This window comes from Pararge aegeria, chromosome 9 (genome assembly GCF_905163445.1).
Source record: "Pararge aegeria chromosome 9, ilParAegt1.1, whole genome shotgun sequence".
Taxonomy (NCBI): domain Eukaryota; kingdom Metazoa; phylum Arthropoda; class Insecta; order Lepidoptera; family Nymphalidae; genus Pararge; species Pararge aegeria.
Genome location: NC_053188.1, coordinates 8,956,822 through 8,970,788, shown reverse-complemented (window position 1 = coordinate 8,970,788; position 13,967 = coordinate 8,956,822). Strand labels below are relative to the sequence as shown.

Here is a 13,967-nt window from a genome sequence, read left to right as displayed (position 1 = left end):
TATTAGTTCCAAAAACACCGGTAGGTAAGTAATATACAACGTGTAACTGAATTACTAAATAATGTTGAGGGATATATTAGTGTATTTCATAAGGAATCACCCTGTAAGAATATGAAATGAAAAGAATCATATTTATTTTTCAAGACAAACGAATTCAAAACATTCTACGTGCTCACTTATGACAACCCTATTGAAGATAAAAGACCGACACCCGCATAGTACCTACGCTACGCAACGCGTACCTAAGAAAGTGACAGGACTCCCATAATTTTAATTTTGCATGTAATAATAGGGCTGTATATGTACCTGCCCAAGGGTTAGAGGTAGCAATAAAGCTTTTCCACCACTCAAAAAAAAAGGGCTTGTATGGTTTCATTCAGTAAAAACTATCGCAGTGGTTTACTCAAAAAAATTTATGGTTTTCGGTTTCACATATAAGTCTCAGAGACAGTACATAATGACTAATGTACCTATTAAGCCTGTGAGGTATTATTTCGGTTTTCATTTACAAGTTGTATACGCTTCAAATGGGGAAAAAATTTACAACCAAATTAAGGGCGTAATTTGTATAGCGATACAGACCAGACTAGTGTTAATAATAGAGGTCATGCTCGCTTCAAAGAACCCTTTAAGACGTTGCGAGTCGGCTCCGGTTATTATATACTGACCTGTGGTACTGATGATTGTTTAAGCCTGCCAAACCGCATTGCAGCGTAGAAAGTCCAAGCCTTAGAACCTCTCCACTATTAGGTAGATAAGAATCAACAACACGTCTTTTAATCGGCAAAATATACACGAAAGTTACCAATAGATAAGTTACGCTCACCTTGACATAAGGATCAGAACGGTTTCTTTTGACGTCTATCGGCGCCAGATCTCGACACCGCTTGACGCCCACTTCTAGGGCTCCTAGTCTGTAGTTGTATAAAAGCGAGAATTGGACTTCGCCCTTCACTGTCACACTACCGCGCAGACCTTCTCCGGCGCCCGAGTACACGGATGCCATGGACTCTGATCGAACCTGGAAAGGACAAGCAAATCTTTATTTTTTTCTACCTTATCATTCTTTATTCGCGTCAAATATAATATGATTTTGTATTGATTCTGGGTATTCTTATATTATTCCAACATAGCAATAATATCTGCAAGTTCCATCTTTTGCGTGCTCGAAATCGTGAGTTCGTTATCGTGTAAGTATCGAAAACTAGAACGTCATTGTTCAACGTCTTGCATCAGACAATACGATGTCGGTAGGGTGGTAACTAGCCACGGCGAAAGCCTCCCGGATCAGAGGAAATACAGTTGTCCCTGCTCAATCCGGTACCTCCCATTTAAATCAATCGTTATATAATAACCTAGGTTTAAATAGTTATTTCTTAAATATAGTTCAACGATCTGTCAATAATTCGACCCAGTTGCGACGGGACTGCGTAGGTACGAGATGTCAAGTTGGATGTCTCAGGCAGAATCCGACTACCCGCTTTCGTGTTCTTTTTGTCGGTTTTTCACAAACTGTTCGACATACTACACTGACAACGACACTTTTAATTCACAATGGTTTGCATAATTCTACCACTGGATTCCACACATTTGCTAATTTGAAACCGTCCTCACGATTGAAGTTGTTGTGCTTCCAAACTAGTCTTGAAATATAGTGACTGTCGGTGGGGGGAGTATAGATATAGAGAGATAATAGAAATCCAAAAATATCATCGGGGTATGTACCCGTTGAACTATATTTAAGACATGCTGATTAACCACGAAAATATTAGTTTAAAAAGGTGTTAGTTATGTTATGTAATAGTCCTGCTAAGATTGCCAAAACTTTGTTATTCTTCATCATCATCATATCAACCCTTCACCGGCCCACTACAGGGCACGGGTCATTCCTACCCAGGGGAAGGGTCACGGCCTAAAGATAAGGGTTTAGGCCACTACGCTGGCCCAGTGTAGATTGGTGGACTCCACACAATTTGAGAACTTTATGGAGGCAGTCAGGCACGCAGGTTTCCTGACGACGTTTTCCTTCACCGTTGAGGCAAGTGATATTTTAATTGCAAAAATTTTATTTCCATCTTTAAACGCTTCAACAATTTTGTGTCATTCATATAATATTTGTATAAACTGCAACGCAGTGAGACCTCTAGAGCTCTTTTTACGTGACGCGCTGTGTACCTACTCGTACATTGTGTCGAAACAGTGAGCTCATGAGACTGAACTGTTTTTTGTTTACACTCATTATCTCCTGCCACATGGCATGCCGTTGTACTGCAGTAACAACAGTCGCGGACATGTTATTGTGTACCTAACGAAAACAGCACGCTCCTGTTATGTTTAATGACCTTAATTCTTTTATTTTAAGTACTTTTTATGCATTTTTGAAACGTCAAGTATGTCTGTTTGTTGTAACTCTACCACGAGTTCGAGAAAAGCCGGCATGAAGCTCAGCAGTTGCTCTGTTCCGAGATCAATATGTTACAATCATTTCTCTATCTTGCGGGAGCTGAGAGATGTGCCGACTGCTTCCATGGTAAGTTTATACAGACGTGACGTCATTAGACGTTTCACCTGTCATGGCGGATTGAGATATTATTAAACAAGAATATTAACTACCTGCATCTATTTTAATTCACCTTCTTTTTCGTAAAACATAGGCATAGGCAGCTTGTTTAGTAAAAATAGTGAACATACGCGCAATTTGTGGATTTTGTTCCGATACCAAGGTAGGTAGGTAGTTCTTTATGTATTACGCTGCTATAAACATCAAAACGGGTTAATTAATCAAATTCAGTAATTTAGATTAGATTATTTAATAACTAATTAGTTGTCGATAGCGAAATTTTTCATTATTAAAACTCTTTGATTCAGGCAATATCGATATTTAAAAAATGTGGTAGGTATATAAACTATGTTTCTTATCATTTCTATACCTTTGTAGAAAATGCGTAGTACCTACTATCTTGAATACCTCTATACGTAGCTATGAATTCAAATTGCTATCTATTTTTAGTTGACCTTTATTTCAACAACATAGACAAAATCTCAACAGCCATTAAAATAGACTGGTTTTGGGACGGAATTTCATTTTACCGCATACTAAATAATAGAACCTACTAAAGTTCATTCGCTCAAATAGTTTACACGCTTTAAATGTGGCCACTTCATGCCGATCGATCAGCGTCGGCTACTTCAAAGGCTCGGCACCTATACTGTCCACCGCAGTGGTACGTCGCAATGACTTTTAGTTACGTATTTTGATTTCATTTTTGTTAATAATATCATTTCATCATCAATAGCCTATAACACTACGGTACAATGCTGGACTAAAGACCTCACAAGGGTTTTCCCATAATCACCATGTTCGGATTGGTGATCGCAGTAGCGGTAGTAGTAGGACGTCCTCACAGAATAAATAACATACAAAATTCTCATTTAGCTATTAGGTATTGCATGCAGTGCATTGTGTCCAAAATCAGTGAAAACGCCACGCGCACGTCTCACTTTACACCTGCGGAATATTGCTAGCTCACAAACTTTTTCTCATTTTCCCATTTCATGGAAAACGTTTAAAACATTAGAGGTAAAATCAGTACTTTCAAGTGTTAAATGGTATGACGTGACTAACCATTCGTTCAACAACACAACTCGAAAGTGGAGTGGTTTTTAATACTTCAATATTAGTCGTGTACACGGTTTCTGTCCTCTATCTACTACGCCTTATACGATAACCGCAGGAACAAGTGACAATTTGGTTCCAAACTGCCGTCACGGTAGTTATTATAAATAAATAAAACTTAACGAGGTAGGTACTAAAGGATTAAATAAGGAACGTATTTTTTGCACAGAGTTTCGAAAGATGTGGTTACTGCAAACTATATTAGCGGACGAACTGCAAGTACCTACGTACTATAGCTCTATAAACATAAGATTTTTCTGGAAAAGATTTATAATAACATCTAAGTATTATTAATAAGCTGCTTTAAAGCAAGAACATATACCAATATTTAATGGGTGTTATATAAAAGCAAGGAGGTATATGGTTGTATTTACTGTTAAAAGTCTCCTTTGCAAACAGCATGGCGATAAGTTTGTTGTGGCATTGAGAATATCCTTGTTTTATCTGCCCGATAACAAAACTATGGTGGGGAGGTAGGTACCTTCACCTTGACGTTTTTACATAATAATATGAATGTAATGTAAATATTTACGCATTCTTATATATTAACGCTTAGACGAGTTGATCTACCTAGCGCAAAGGTGAGTGCTGTGGTTTTAAGTTAAAAGGTCTCGGGTTCTAGTAGAGGCGGTCGGAAAATTAAGCAATTAATAATTACTGAATATTCTCTGGTGGGAGTATTCGGCTCTATTGGCAAAGACGTGGCGCTAAGCGATTTAGCTATCCGGTACGACGTCGCGTAGAAACTGATAAGGGGTAGGTATGGATTTAATACAACTGCCATACTAGGGATATGGCAGTGACAGGTTAGCCAGTTACTATCTAAGATTATATCTAAGGTTGTATCTAAGATTGCATTATCACATAACCGCTGGTGAGACTGCAGTCAAGGGCTAATTTGTAGTGGGAAAAAAATCGATGGATATCTACGTGATGGAATAAAATTAGATACAGGCAGTTCAACGAGTAATCTGAAGTGGCAATGGGTGTGGGGTACAGGTTATCGCATGTGCCTATAGGCGAAGCTGCTGTAAGAAAAGTGACTCCAAAAAAATAACTTTGAAGCTAAGCATCAGGAAACATGATTCGGGTGGCTCAAGCGTTGTTATATTTTTGGACTTCAGCTTTACTGCACTTTTTGGGACAGCCTTTATGTACTTTTTATATCAAAAGTTTGTTTAAGGTCGTTTTGTGCTTTAGAATAGATAACTTGATTAAGAAAGGGCTATGTTCACACCAATTAAACACTCTCTTACATACAAACACAGGCACACACACATGCAGACAAACAAGCTGTTGTGAATGGCTGTTACTGTTGGTGCCTTTTATTTTATATTTGCACAAATTAATTGCTCTTTGTATAAATTTTTTGTTTGTCAAAATTATTTGTAAAAGTGTTTGATAGAAGATATGTTGCTTAAAAGTTTGTATGGTTGAACGCGTTAATCTCTCAATTCTTCCCAACCATTAATAAAATAAAGACAATGCACCAAATAATCTATTTATTGAGATAGGTTAAAGTTTATTTAGATTACAATTTACGTAATTAAAAGCGGGAAAACTACATGGCACAGCACAGCTAGTATTTATATAAAATCACTTTATACGATTTCACCTCAAGTAATGGCGGCACTCGTGCATGAGAAACGGGTCAGAAAACCACATATGGCATTGAATACAACATTTTATTGAGTCTGCCCACTCGAATCTGTATAGGAGAATTATATTACAGCATTGCTTTAACGAAACCACAAATTCTTCATTCTATATATACTAGGTAAGAGCATATTAGTAGGGCAGTTTAACAGTAGGTATAAAACAGATTAAGGTTGTCCTTCGAGCTATTTTGGCCACAGTGGTGAGTCTCCAAGGAGATTCTTCATGGAGTTTTCAACTGCGCGAGAGATTTTAAAGTGTACAAGTGTGTGCGCAAACACAGGTTATCTCTCCATTCTCTTACTCTCATAATCCGATGGGACGGCAACGACCGGAAATAGATCAGGCGCAAGACCGGAAGCTTAACGTGCTCTCTGAGGCATGGGGATGAATAACCGCTAACTTTCAAACTCCGGCTGGTACATCAGTACAGAGAAACAAGACCAAAAATCCCTTCCTAGGTATACTTCTAAAAAAAACCCAATAGTTTGTTTGTTTGTTTTTGTATTGATGGTCGCGGTAAATGCAATCAATAAGCGGCCGATTCGAAAAGCAGTATCAGTGAGAAAAAAATCTATGTTCGTATAGATAGTTAGTACAAACTTGCGAATTAATTTATATTCCAGGACCTAAAGTTGTAAAAATTTGGTGCTTTGCAAGGACCTTAGGTCCAGAATGGTACCTAAATGGAGTAGGTACTTTAAAGGACTTAAATTTGTGACCTAGATAATTAATTGTCATTGGCTAGCTATTTCACATACTAATAAAACTGCACGACCACGGTAGGCACTCATAGTGCTATGAGAAGCAGTAATTCATATAGATAATCGATATGAATTACTGCTTTTAAGAGCCGATTAACGAGTTAAGTAATTTTGACATTTTTAAGAAAAAAGCTGCTGTTGTACAATCCAAGCTAATTAAAAGGTGCTTCGTTAGAGCCAATTATACAACTTTAAAATAAGTAAAAGGCAGATCTTTGGCAGATTTTTTGGCAGGTATTGTACGAGAACTACGAGGCGAATAAGGGATAAGGGATGTAATGAGGGATATGACGGGGAACTACCGACTAATGCGACCCCCAACCCGTCTGCCGAGCTCGTTACGGGCGAACCTCTGTTATAGGGTATTGATAAATGGTCTTGACATTCTTTAAAACAACTATTTCATGCGTTTAAAAATGATTTCGCAGTTATAGCCACCAGGACCGACTCGAATGAAGCGCAATCAGGAGTGGGTGGAATTGCGCATTATCACTACTAAGCAGTGGCGTGCGCTGGGTTTTAACCAGGGTATGCATAAAGAAGGAACATGGCATAACATTGAAAAATCCTTCGACTTTATGAGTTATACAAAAAATTTACGGTATGCAGTGCTTTTGTGGATGTATGAAGTGCACGCCACTGCTACTAAGACGGGTTGGTGGTAGCAGTAAATGGTAGTAGCTGTACAGAGGACGCTGTGGCCAAAGTCACCTACTACGAAAGCCGCGGGAAGAGGAGGGATTGTGACAACTGTATTCTAATTTGCCTTCACCACACAGCAAAAAGGAATAATGACACATTAAATTAATAGAATGAATGTTTTGCCGCCGCAAAAAGTTCGCAAGGGCATGTCGCAAGCGCCATGGCAATGTACTGGTGGTACTGGCAACATAATACAATTGCGAGCGCGGCCTCCGAAACAATACTTGTTTCTAACTTTACAGTTAGGTAGGTATACAAACTAACGCCGAAGCGGCCCATAAAACGTCCAACTTATCCGTTCTTTCCACTCTGGTAACTTGGAAGTTGGTTAGGTACAATGCATCCACGTAAAATTTGTTTCTTTCCGTTCTTTACTTTATTTCGAAATTCAATTCAAAAGTTGTGTTGGTTTAAATTGCATCTTTTTAAATATATAGTGCTAACTTTATTTAAAAAGATATATCTATTATTATAAAAGCGAAAGCGCGTTTGTTTTTCTTCCTTCGGGAAATGAGGGGTGGTGACCACGATTTTCACTCGATTCGTTACGTACGCACTATGCTCGAAATGCTCCAACATTTCGCGCGCTCTCGTTTCTTAATAATATGATTGCTCAGCACTAATAAATTGACATATTTAATATTAGTTCAGCTAAGTTCCTAAATTATATTCAGACAAATTAACCAAAATTTTTGAAATGTACATCTGTAACTGACTTAGTATACGTTTTGGCTAGCTGTAAGTATACTCAGGATATAAATAAATAAATAAACTGTATTTTGATCTGTCCGTCACCAGACGCAATCTAATATGTGGCGACGGCAGATCATCACTCTATTTACTACCAAGAATTACCTGACACCTATGATTTATATAAAATATTTCTAAGCAGATAACTTAAGTGTAGATCAAAAACCGAACATTTTTGCATGGGACCGCATATCTCAGAGAAGCAAGACCAAATATCCCTTCCTAGGTAATACGTATTTTTATATTTTTGTATAGTATCTTAAGATTGTTAATTATATATAGTGGAATCTTTATATCATTTTAATTTTTGTATCATATTTTATGTGTTTTTTATATGGGTCTAGTTGCCTGAAGAAAATATATTACTAAATAAATATCTAGGACAAGAACAGATCGTACCACGATTGAATATTATAGCAGCAGTTTTAATTGGTATTTTACTCCATGATATAATATAATTTTCATACCTGCAACCCACTCCTGTTGATCGGGAATCTGTCTCGATCCACATCTCGGTCATGAGGCAGTGGGGAATTAGATCGCCTTGGTAATGTGGCGTGGCCAGGCGACACAGAATCTGACATGTACACCTCATCTGAAAATAAATAAATCTTAATCAGTAAATACAAGATCCATATCGTTGTCGCTGCATAATTGTCACTTTTATTATGTATTATTTTTATTATAACACTTTATTTGTACATCACATCAAGAATATATAAAAGAAACAAAAACGTAACTTGAAGAAAGAAGTAGGATACAAAATGCGGCCTTATCGCTTAATACCTATTCATCTATTAGTGCATTGGAAACGTGGTTAATTTTAGTAAAGTTGTGGTCTCATTTAACCGTGTGCAGAATATTTTTGTGTGAATATGTTTGGCAATAATAAAGAAATATGTGAATTAATTTAGCTAAAACAGTAAAATAAAATAGAGTTATTATATAAGTAATGAGTGCTCCACGAAATCGCGATTGATTTCTGGGTACCATTTTCTACTTCTAGCCAATCGTCACGTTTTATGTAGCGGTACTTTTTGCCCCTTGTCAGGGAGTTGTCACACCATTCCAGTGAACGAAGGAATGTATCCCGATACGTCAGGATCTCACGAATGAATGACACTTTCTCACCCGTTCGAATCGTGCTGCTTTCACTATTATTTCCAGAATCATACGTAGGGTCGTAAGAATTCTGTTTTTTCACCTTTATTCTATAATGGCTTATAGAACTAGCTTCCTGTTCGTTGGATATCAAAAGTGTTGTCGTAGATTTTATAGAATCGTTGTCAGTGACATTATTCAGGCAATCATTTTCAATATTTCGAGTAATATTTACAGCGGGCGGTGATCGCGGAATCTGTTTATTTTCTTCTTTATTTAACGTATAACTACGACCAATGTGCCCAGCTAAAGAAGAACTGGGATCGTCCATTATCGACTCGTGAACATCATTAGCTTTAATAACACAACAAAAACAGCACCAACGACGGATCATGTCGAAAAAAGATCTCTTCTCTTCTTTTTCAAATCTATTAGAATTCAGGTTGTAAATATTAACTGGTTGATAAGATGACACCGTTTCGTTATTAGTATCAACGTATCCAAAAGATTGATAATGAGATTCAGGCACTGATTTTACTAAAGCTGCCATATTTTACACACAAACAACAAAAACTGTACTGTCCGCTACCGCCATAGAACTGAACTAAATAATTAATTTGTTTTGTTAATGAAACAAAACAATTAATCCAAATATTATCGCATCCTGCGTGGCACGATTGTTTCCTGTTACGTACAGTAATAGCGATATATTTTGCAGTCTGTATAATGAACTGCACAAACAGTGAACTAATGTCGAAGTTAATTTAAAATCTGACTCATGAAATACGTTCTACTACGAGAGAATGTTCATGCCGCTAGGAAGACCACCATTGATGTAACACTTATAAATACTAATTCAATAATTAAAATACACAGGGGGCTTACTGAAATCGCTTAAAACAGTATAACATTAATATTGTTGTCGCTATTTTTTCAAAATTATAATAATTGTTACTTAGACTGTCACTGACTGACTGTCTGTAAGGTATGCAACATAAATTTGTAATTTTTAAATATTACTGCTATAGTATACATAATAATATGATATTTTAGGTACCTTCAAAACTGACTGATCTTGGTACCATCGAGAGAGTACTCCACCTCATAGATTTACTTGGAAGTTTTTTCCCCACATTATAAATGCTAGATGATAATGATGACGAATGTGTCATTTTTTTATTCACTGTATTAAGTGAAGATAGTGATGTAAAATTTGTGTTCATTTCCTTTAATACTTTTCCGACCGATTCAATCTCTTTGCTTTCTTCGTGAGGTTCATCTATAACAAACTCTTGTACCGTTGCTAAGGATCCTGCGTAACCTGATTCTGAACCATTAGAACTCGCGTTATCAACTTTGTCACTATGAAGAGGTGATTTTTCAGTCGTTTCAGAAAAAGTAACCTCACTATTAACGATATGGTTTTCCTCTACTTTATGAACTGTTGCATTAGATTTTGCGTTATCAATTTTAGTCGTTTCCTCTTTTTTGTCACAGGAATTAAGATCACTTCTAATTATGTCATTCTCCTGTATTTTATTGATGACTACACATTTTTCTTTAGGAGTTGATGTTATGATTTGGACTTTATGCACTATTTTGTCATTGTCAGAAATATTAATTTTTTTTTGACCTGATAGAATTTTCTTTTGGCAGGTACTCTCGTTTATATCTCTTTTGATAGAATTCAGGTTTGGCAATTCGCATGATTTTTTTATTGAGCTTGATTCCATGGACTCATTAGAAGTGCTGATTTCATCCGATCGTGTACTGAAAATCAATTTATTGTTTTTTTTTAAGGTTGGTTGCAATAACGGTGATATTGTATGCAATAATGAAGTTTTACGTTGAAGAATTTCCTCAGATGTTAATACTTCAATTGTATTTTTCTCACCCGATGTCCTGCCTCCGACTGTTATTGCTGGTGGGTTATATTTTGCTAATTCGCTCAATTTAAATACTGATGTCACATTAGACAATTCAATACTTTTTTTTTGGTCATCTTTTAATTTGTCATGAATGGTATTAGATTGCTTGCAAATTTGGTTTTTTTCCTCCTTTCTAATTAACCTAGGGGAATTTTGTAGTGTTGTTGTTCCCTTACTTTTTTCACCGATTAACTTTACTAACGAATCTGCACATGAATGTTTTTTTGAAATTTCTGCATCAATTTTTTTCCCTATCATATACGGTTCCGATATTTTTTGCTTAAGGGACACTGCTTTAGGCTTCGATAACTCCGAAGCTAGAAATGAATAGACCTTTAATTTTTCTCTGTGTTCCTCGCGTACCTTTGGTAAAGGTATTGGTTCTGTACCTATTATATCATTATCACCATCATTTGATGTAAAACAATTCCAACACGTAATATCCGATTCTTTGTTGGTGAACTTTTTCTCGGTTTTAGATTTATTCACATTAACTTCACTCATATTGGTTCTATTTCTAATACACAATTAACTGATTGCTCTGCTGTCTTTACGAGACTAAACCTACAACGAAGTGTCTGACACTTTAAATAAGGCTGGTTCGGTTAGGTATGTATAATGTATTTTAAACGACTTTAATATTCATGATACTAAAATGTTCTCGATGAAAATGTTACGTAATATTAAACAACAACATATATTTATAAATACCTCCGATTAAGTGTGATTAGTTTACAGAAACAAATCGAAATTAATTGAGGAAACTTTATTACTTATCAAGAAGTAATATATTAGCATAGCAATATATATGCAGCTTTGATTATAGCTATAAAAACAGACTAAATATATTATGTATACCTACTAATATTATAAAGCTCGAGGATCGTTAGGATGTTTGTACGCGCTATTCAGGAACTGCCGATCCGACTTTTTTCAAGAGATTTTAGTTAGATAGCTCGTTTTTTGAGGAGTTACAATCGGCTCTAACATCAGAGCTCAGAGCGATAGTCAACGCGGGTAAAACCACGGGGTTAAGCTAGTTTTTGAATAAATGCTTACACACAAATATTGCATGTACCTATTATCTATAAATATTATTAAATTATTTTGTTACAAGTTGTTTTAAATGTCGCAACGGCCGCCGAGGTATGAGAATGTTCACAAAAATAAAACCAGTTGTAGTTCTCATAAGAGAACGATCGGTATTAAAATAATAGTCATTTTCATTGACATAAATAAAAAAATGTATCTTACGTAGAAAACACAATATAATAATAAAAACAATAATCCAATTTTGGCTTAGGTGCATACATAAATATGACCATTACTTACTAATTGGTCCACCACAGGGCACGGTCAGTGGATTGCATAGAGGGTATGCACAGGGTATGCAGGTGATATAAAATGAAGAAAACCTGCAGTACGAGTTATAAAAAACTTAAGGATAGGCATTGTAAAAGTTATAAAAAGTAAAGTATTTATAACTCATATTGGAGATTTTACTTCTTTGCATACCCTGTGCATACCCTGTGCATGCCCTGTGCATACCCTCCATGCACGTCACTGGGCACGGTTAAGCACTGTGCAATTACCGAATGATAATCACGAATAAAATAAGATAATTTAGAGTAAGACTAAAAGTAGAACTCATCCAAAAAAAGCGAATAAACAATTAAAGAAAATATATAGCCCAGATCTAACGATAGAAACGGACACTGTACATGCAGAGTACAAATAGGTTTTAATTATTAGATCATGGGTCAAAAGAATTACGGAGAATTGTTCTATTACTATAGGACTACTTACATCATAATTCTTTATAGATATAAATATTGTATTGGTTTATTCATCTTTTTTTATTATGTCGTAATAATAAGTTTTGACTACGTAAATCTAAACACAACGTACGTTTTTTTTTTATTTTTTGAAAAGTGTAATTTATTGTTCTAAATTCAAAATTCATTTTTTATTGATCAATACAACGCTATATTTAAAAATATACGCATATGCATATTATTGAGTTAATATATAGAACATGTCGCCTTTAAGTAATTGTGTGTTATTTAGCAGGGCCAGGTAGAATCAATTAATTATAATGAATAACGAATTGATACCCGAAGCCTGCCTTGTGAATAATCTGGATAGGCCAACATTATTAGGTAAGGTGGAGGGGTAAAAGACCACGTGGCCGATCACCTCGTCGCTGGTCTGACCAGGTAAACGCTCACTGGCCTCCCTATTACAGAAGTATTTAAACGTAAACGTGCTTGAACGGCTTAACCTCAATAACCTAACCTCTAATAGTCCACTCCAGGACTAAAGACTTCTCCCATCAGGCCGGTTTTCCCTTAATCACCACGCAATTAGAGATGATGAAAAGAAGAAACACATACAAAAATATTCACATAAAATATACCTACGCCATTCAAATGTTCAAAACAAGACAAGCTGTCCAAGACGCGCTTTGGCCTCTTTGTCTTATCCTTGTGGTTAAATATTTAGCTCATTAATTTAATTAATTGACGCTTATAAGTGAGACCGATTGTCTTTACGATTAAAAGATTGACATATTTTCCCATCGTCAGATTATATCAGTCGGTAATAAAGAACGTCTTATTTACTTAAAAATTTCATTTGGTTTGTAAAGATTCTCATGTTACAAAAACTTAGCTACTCTTTCGTCATAAGTAAAGTGACCATCCGTCTCGCCTTGTTTGGGAAAGTCCCAACAAGAAAAAGACCCGATTTCTCAAGCCCACCTGATGATACTGCCGCTGCCGAGGAGAGTTTTTTTCTAGTGATCAAATTATGGGCATATGATGAAACATAGTTAGGATCAGCCTTGAAAGCCAATTCGATTATAAAGAATTTATACTTTCATCACCAAATCAAGTAATGACCTCCATTCCTATTTAAAAATTAGACCCGATATCTTGAAACAGATATTTTCACGAATATAAAAGAATTTCTTAGTACTAATTGGTTTAGATCATTTTTATCTCACAGACTGTATTAAATAGCTTATAACAGTACACAGCTGGACAAAAGGGCCCTCTGAACGGGAGAGTTGGCCCATAATGATTACGCTTACAGACGGGTTGGTGATCTTAGATGATCCTAACCTAACAACAATATTATAATTCCCGGCCGTCGGATTCTGCCTGGCAGAGATCGCTTTTAAGCGATAAGGCCGCCTTTTGTACCTTTTCTTTCTTCATTTCAATTGTGTTAATTTTATTGCTTTGTATTTCGTGTACAATAAAGTGTATTGAATTTGATTGAATTCTCTCAATAACACCTAGTACGCATATTCCTTCTCTTTACGTCTGGATTCCTATTTTGAATTAGAGGAGATTATTTTTAACGTAAATATACTAGGTCTCGCTATGA

General features: G+C 36.0%; 1 protein-coding gene across 4 annotated transcripts in view; it reads right to left on the bottom strand.

Moving 5' to 3' along the window:
* LOC120626139 overlaps positions 1 to 13,967 on the bottom strand; it is a 102,702-nt gene that overhangs the window by 4,601 nt on the left and 84,134 nt on the right. For all 4 annotated transcript variants that reach the window (XM_039893437.1, XM_039893439.1, XM_039893441.1 and 1 more), the window contains 2 exons: positions 8,016 to 8,143; positions 827 to 1,021 (listed from right to left, as the gene is read on the bottom strand). In XM_039893437.1, the coding sequence (XP_039749371.1) occupies positions 827 to 1,021; positions 8,016 to 8,143 (323 nt within the window). The remainder of the gene's footprint in view (positions 1 to 826; positions 1,022 to 8,015; positions 8,144 to 13,967) is intronic.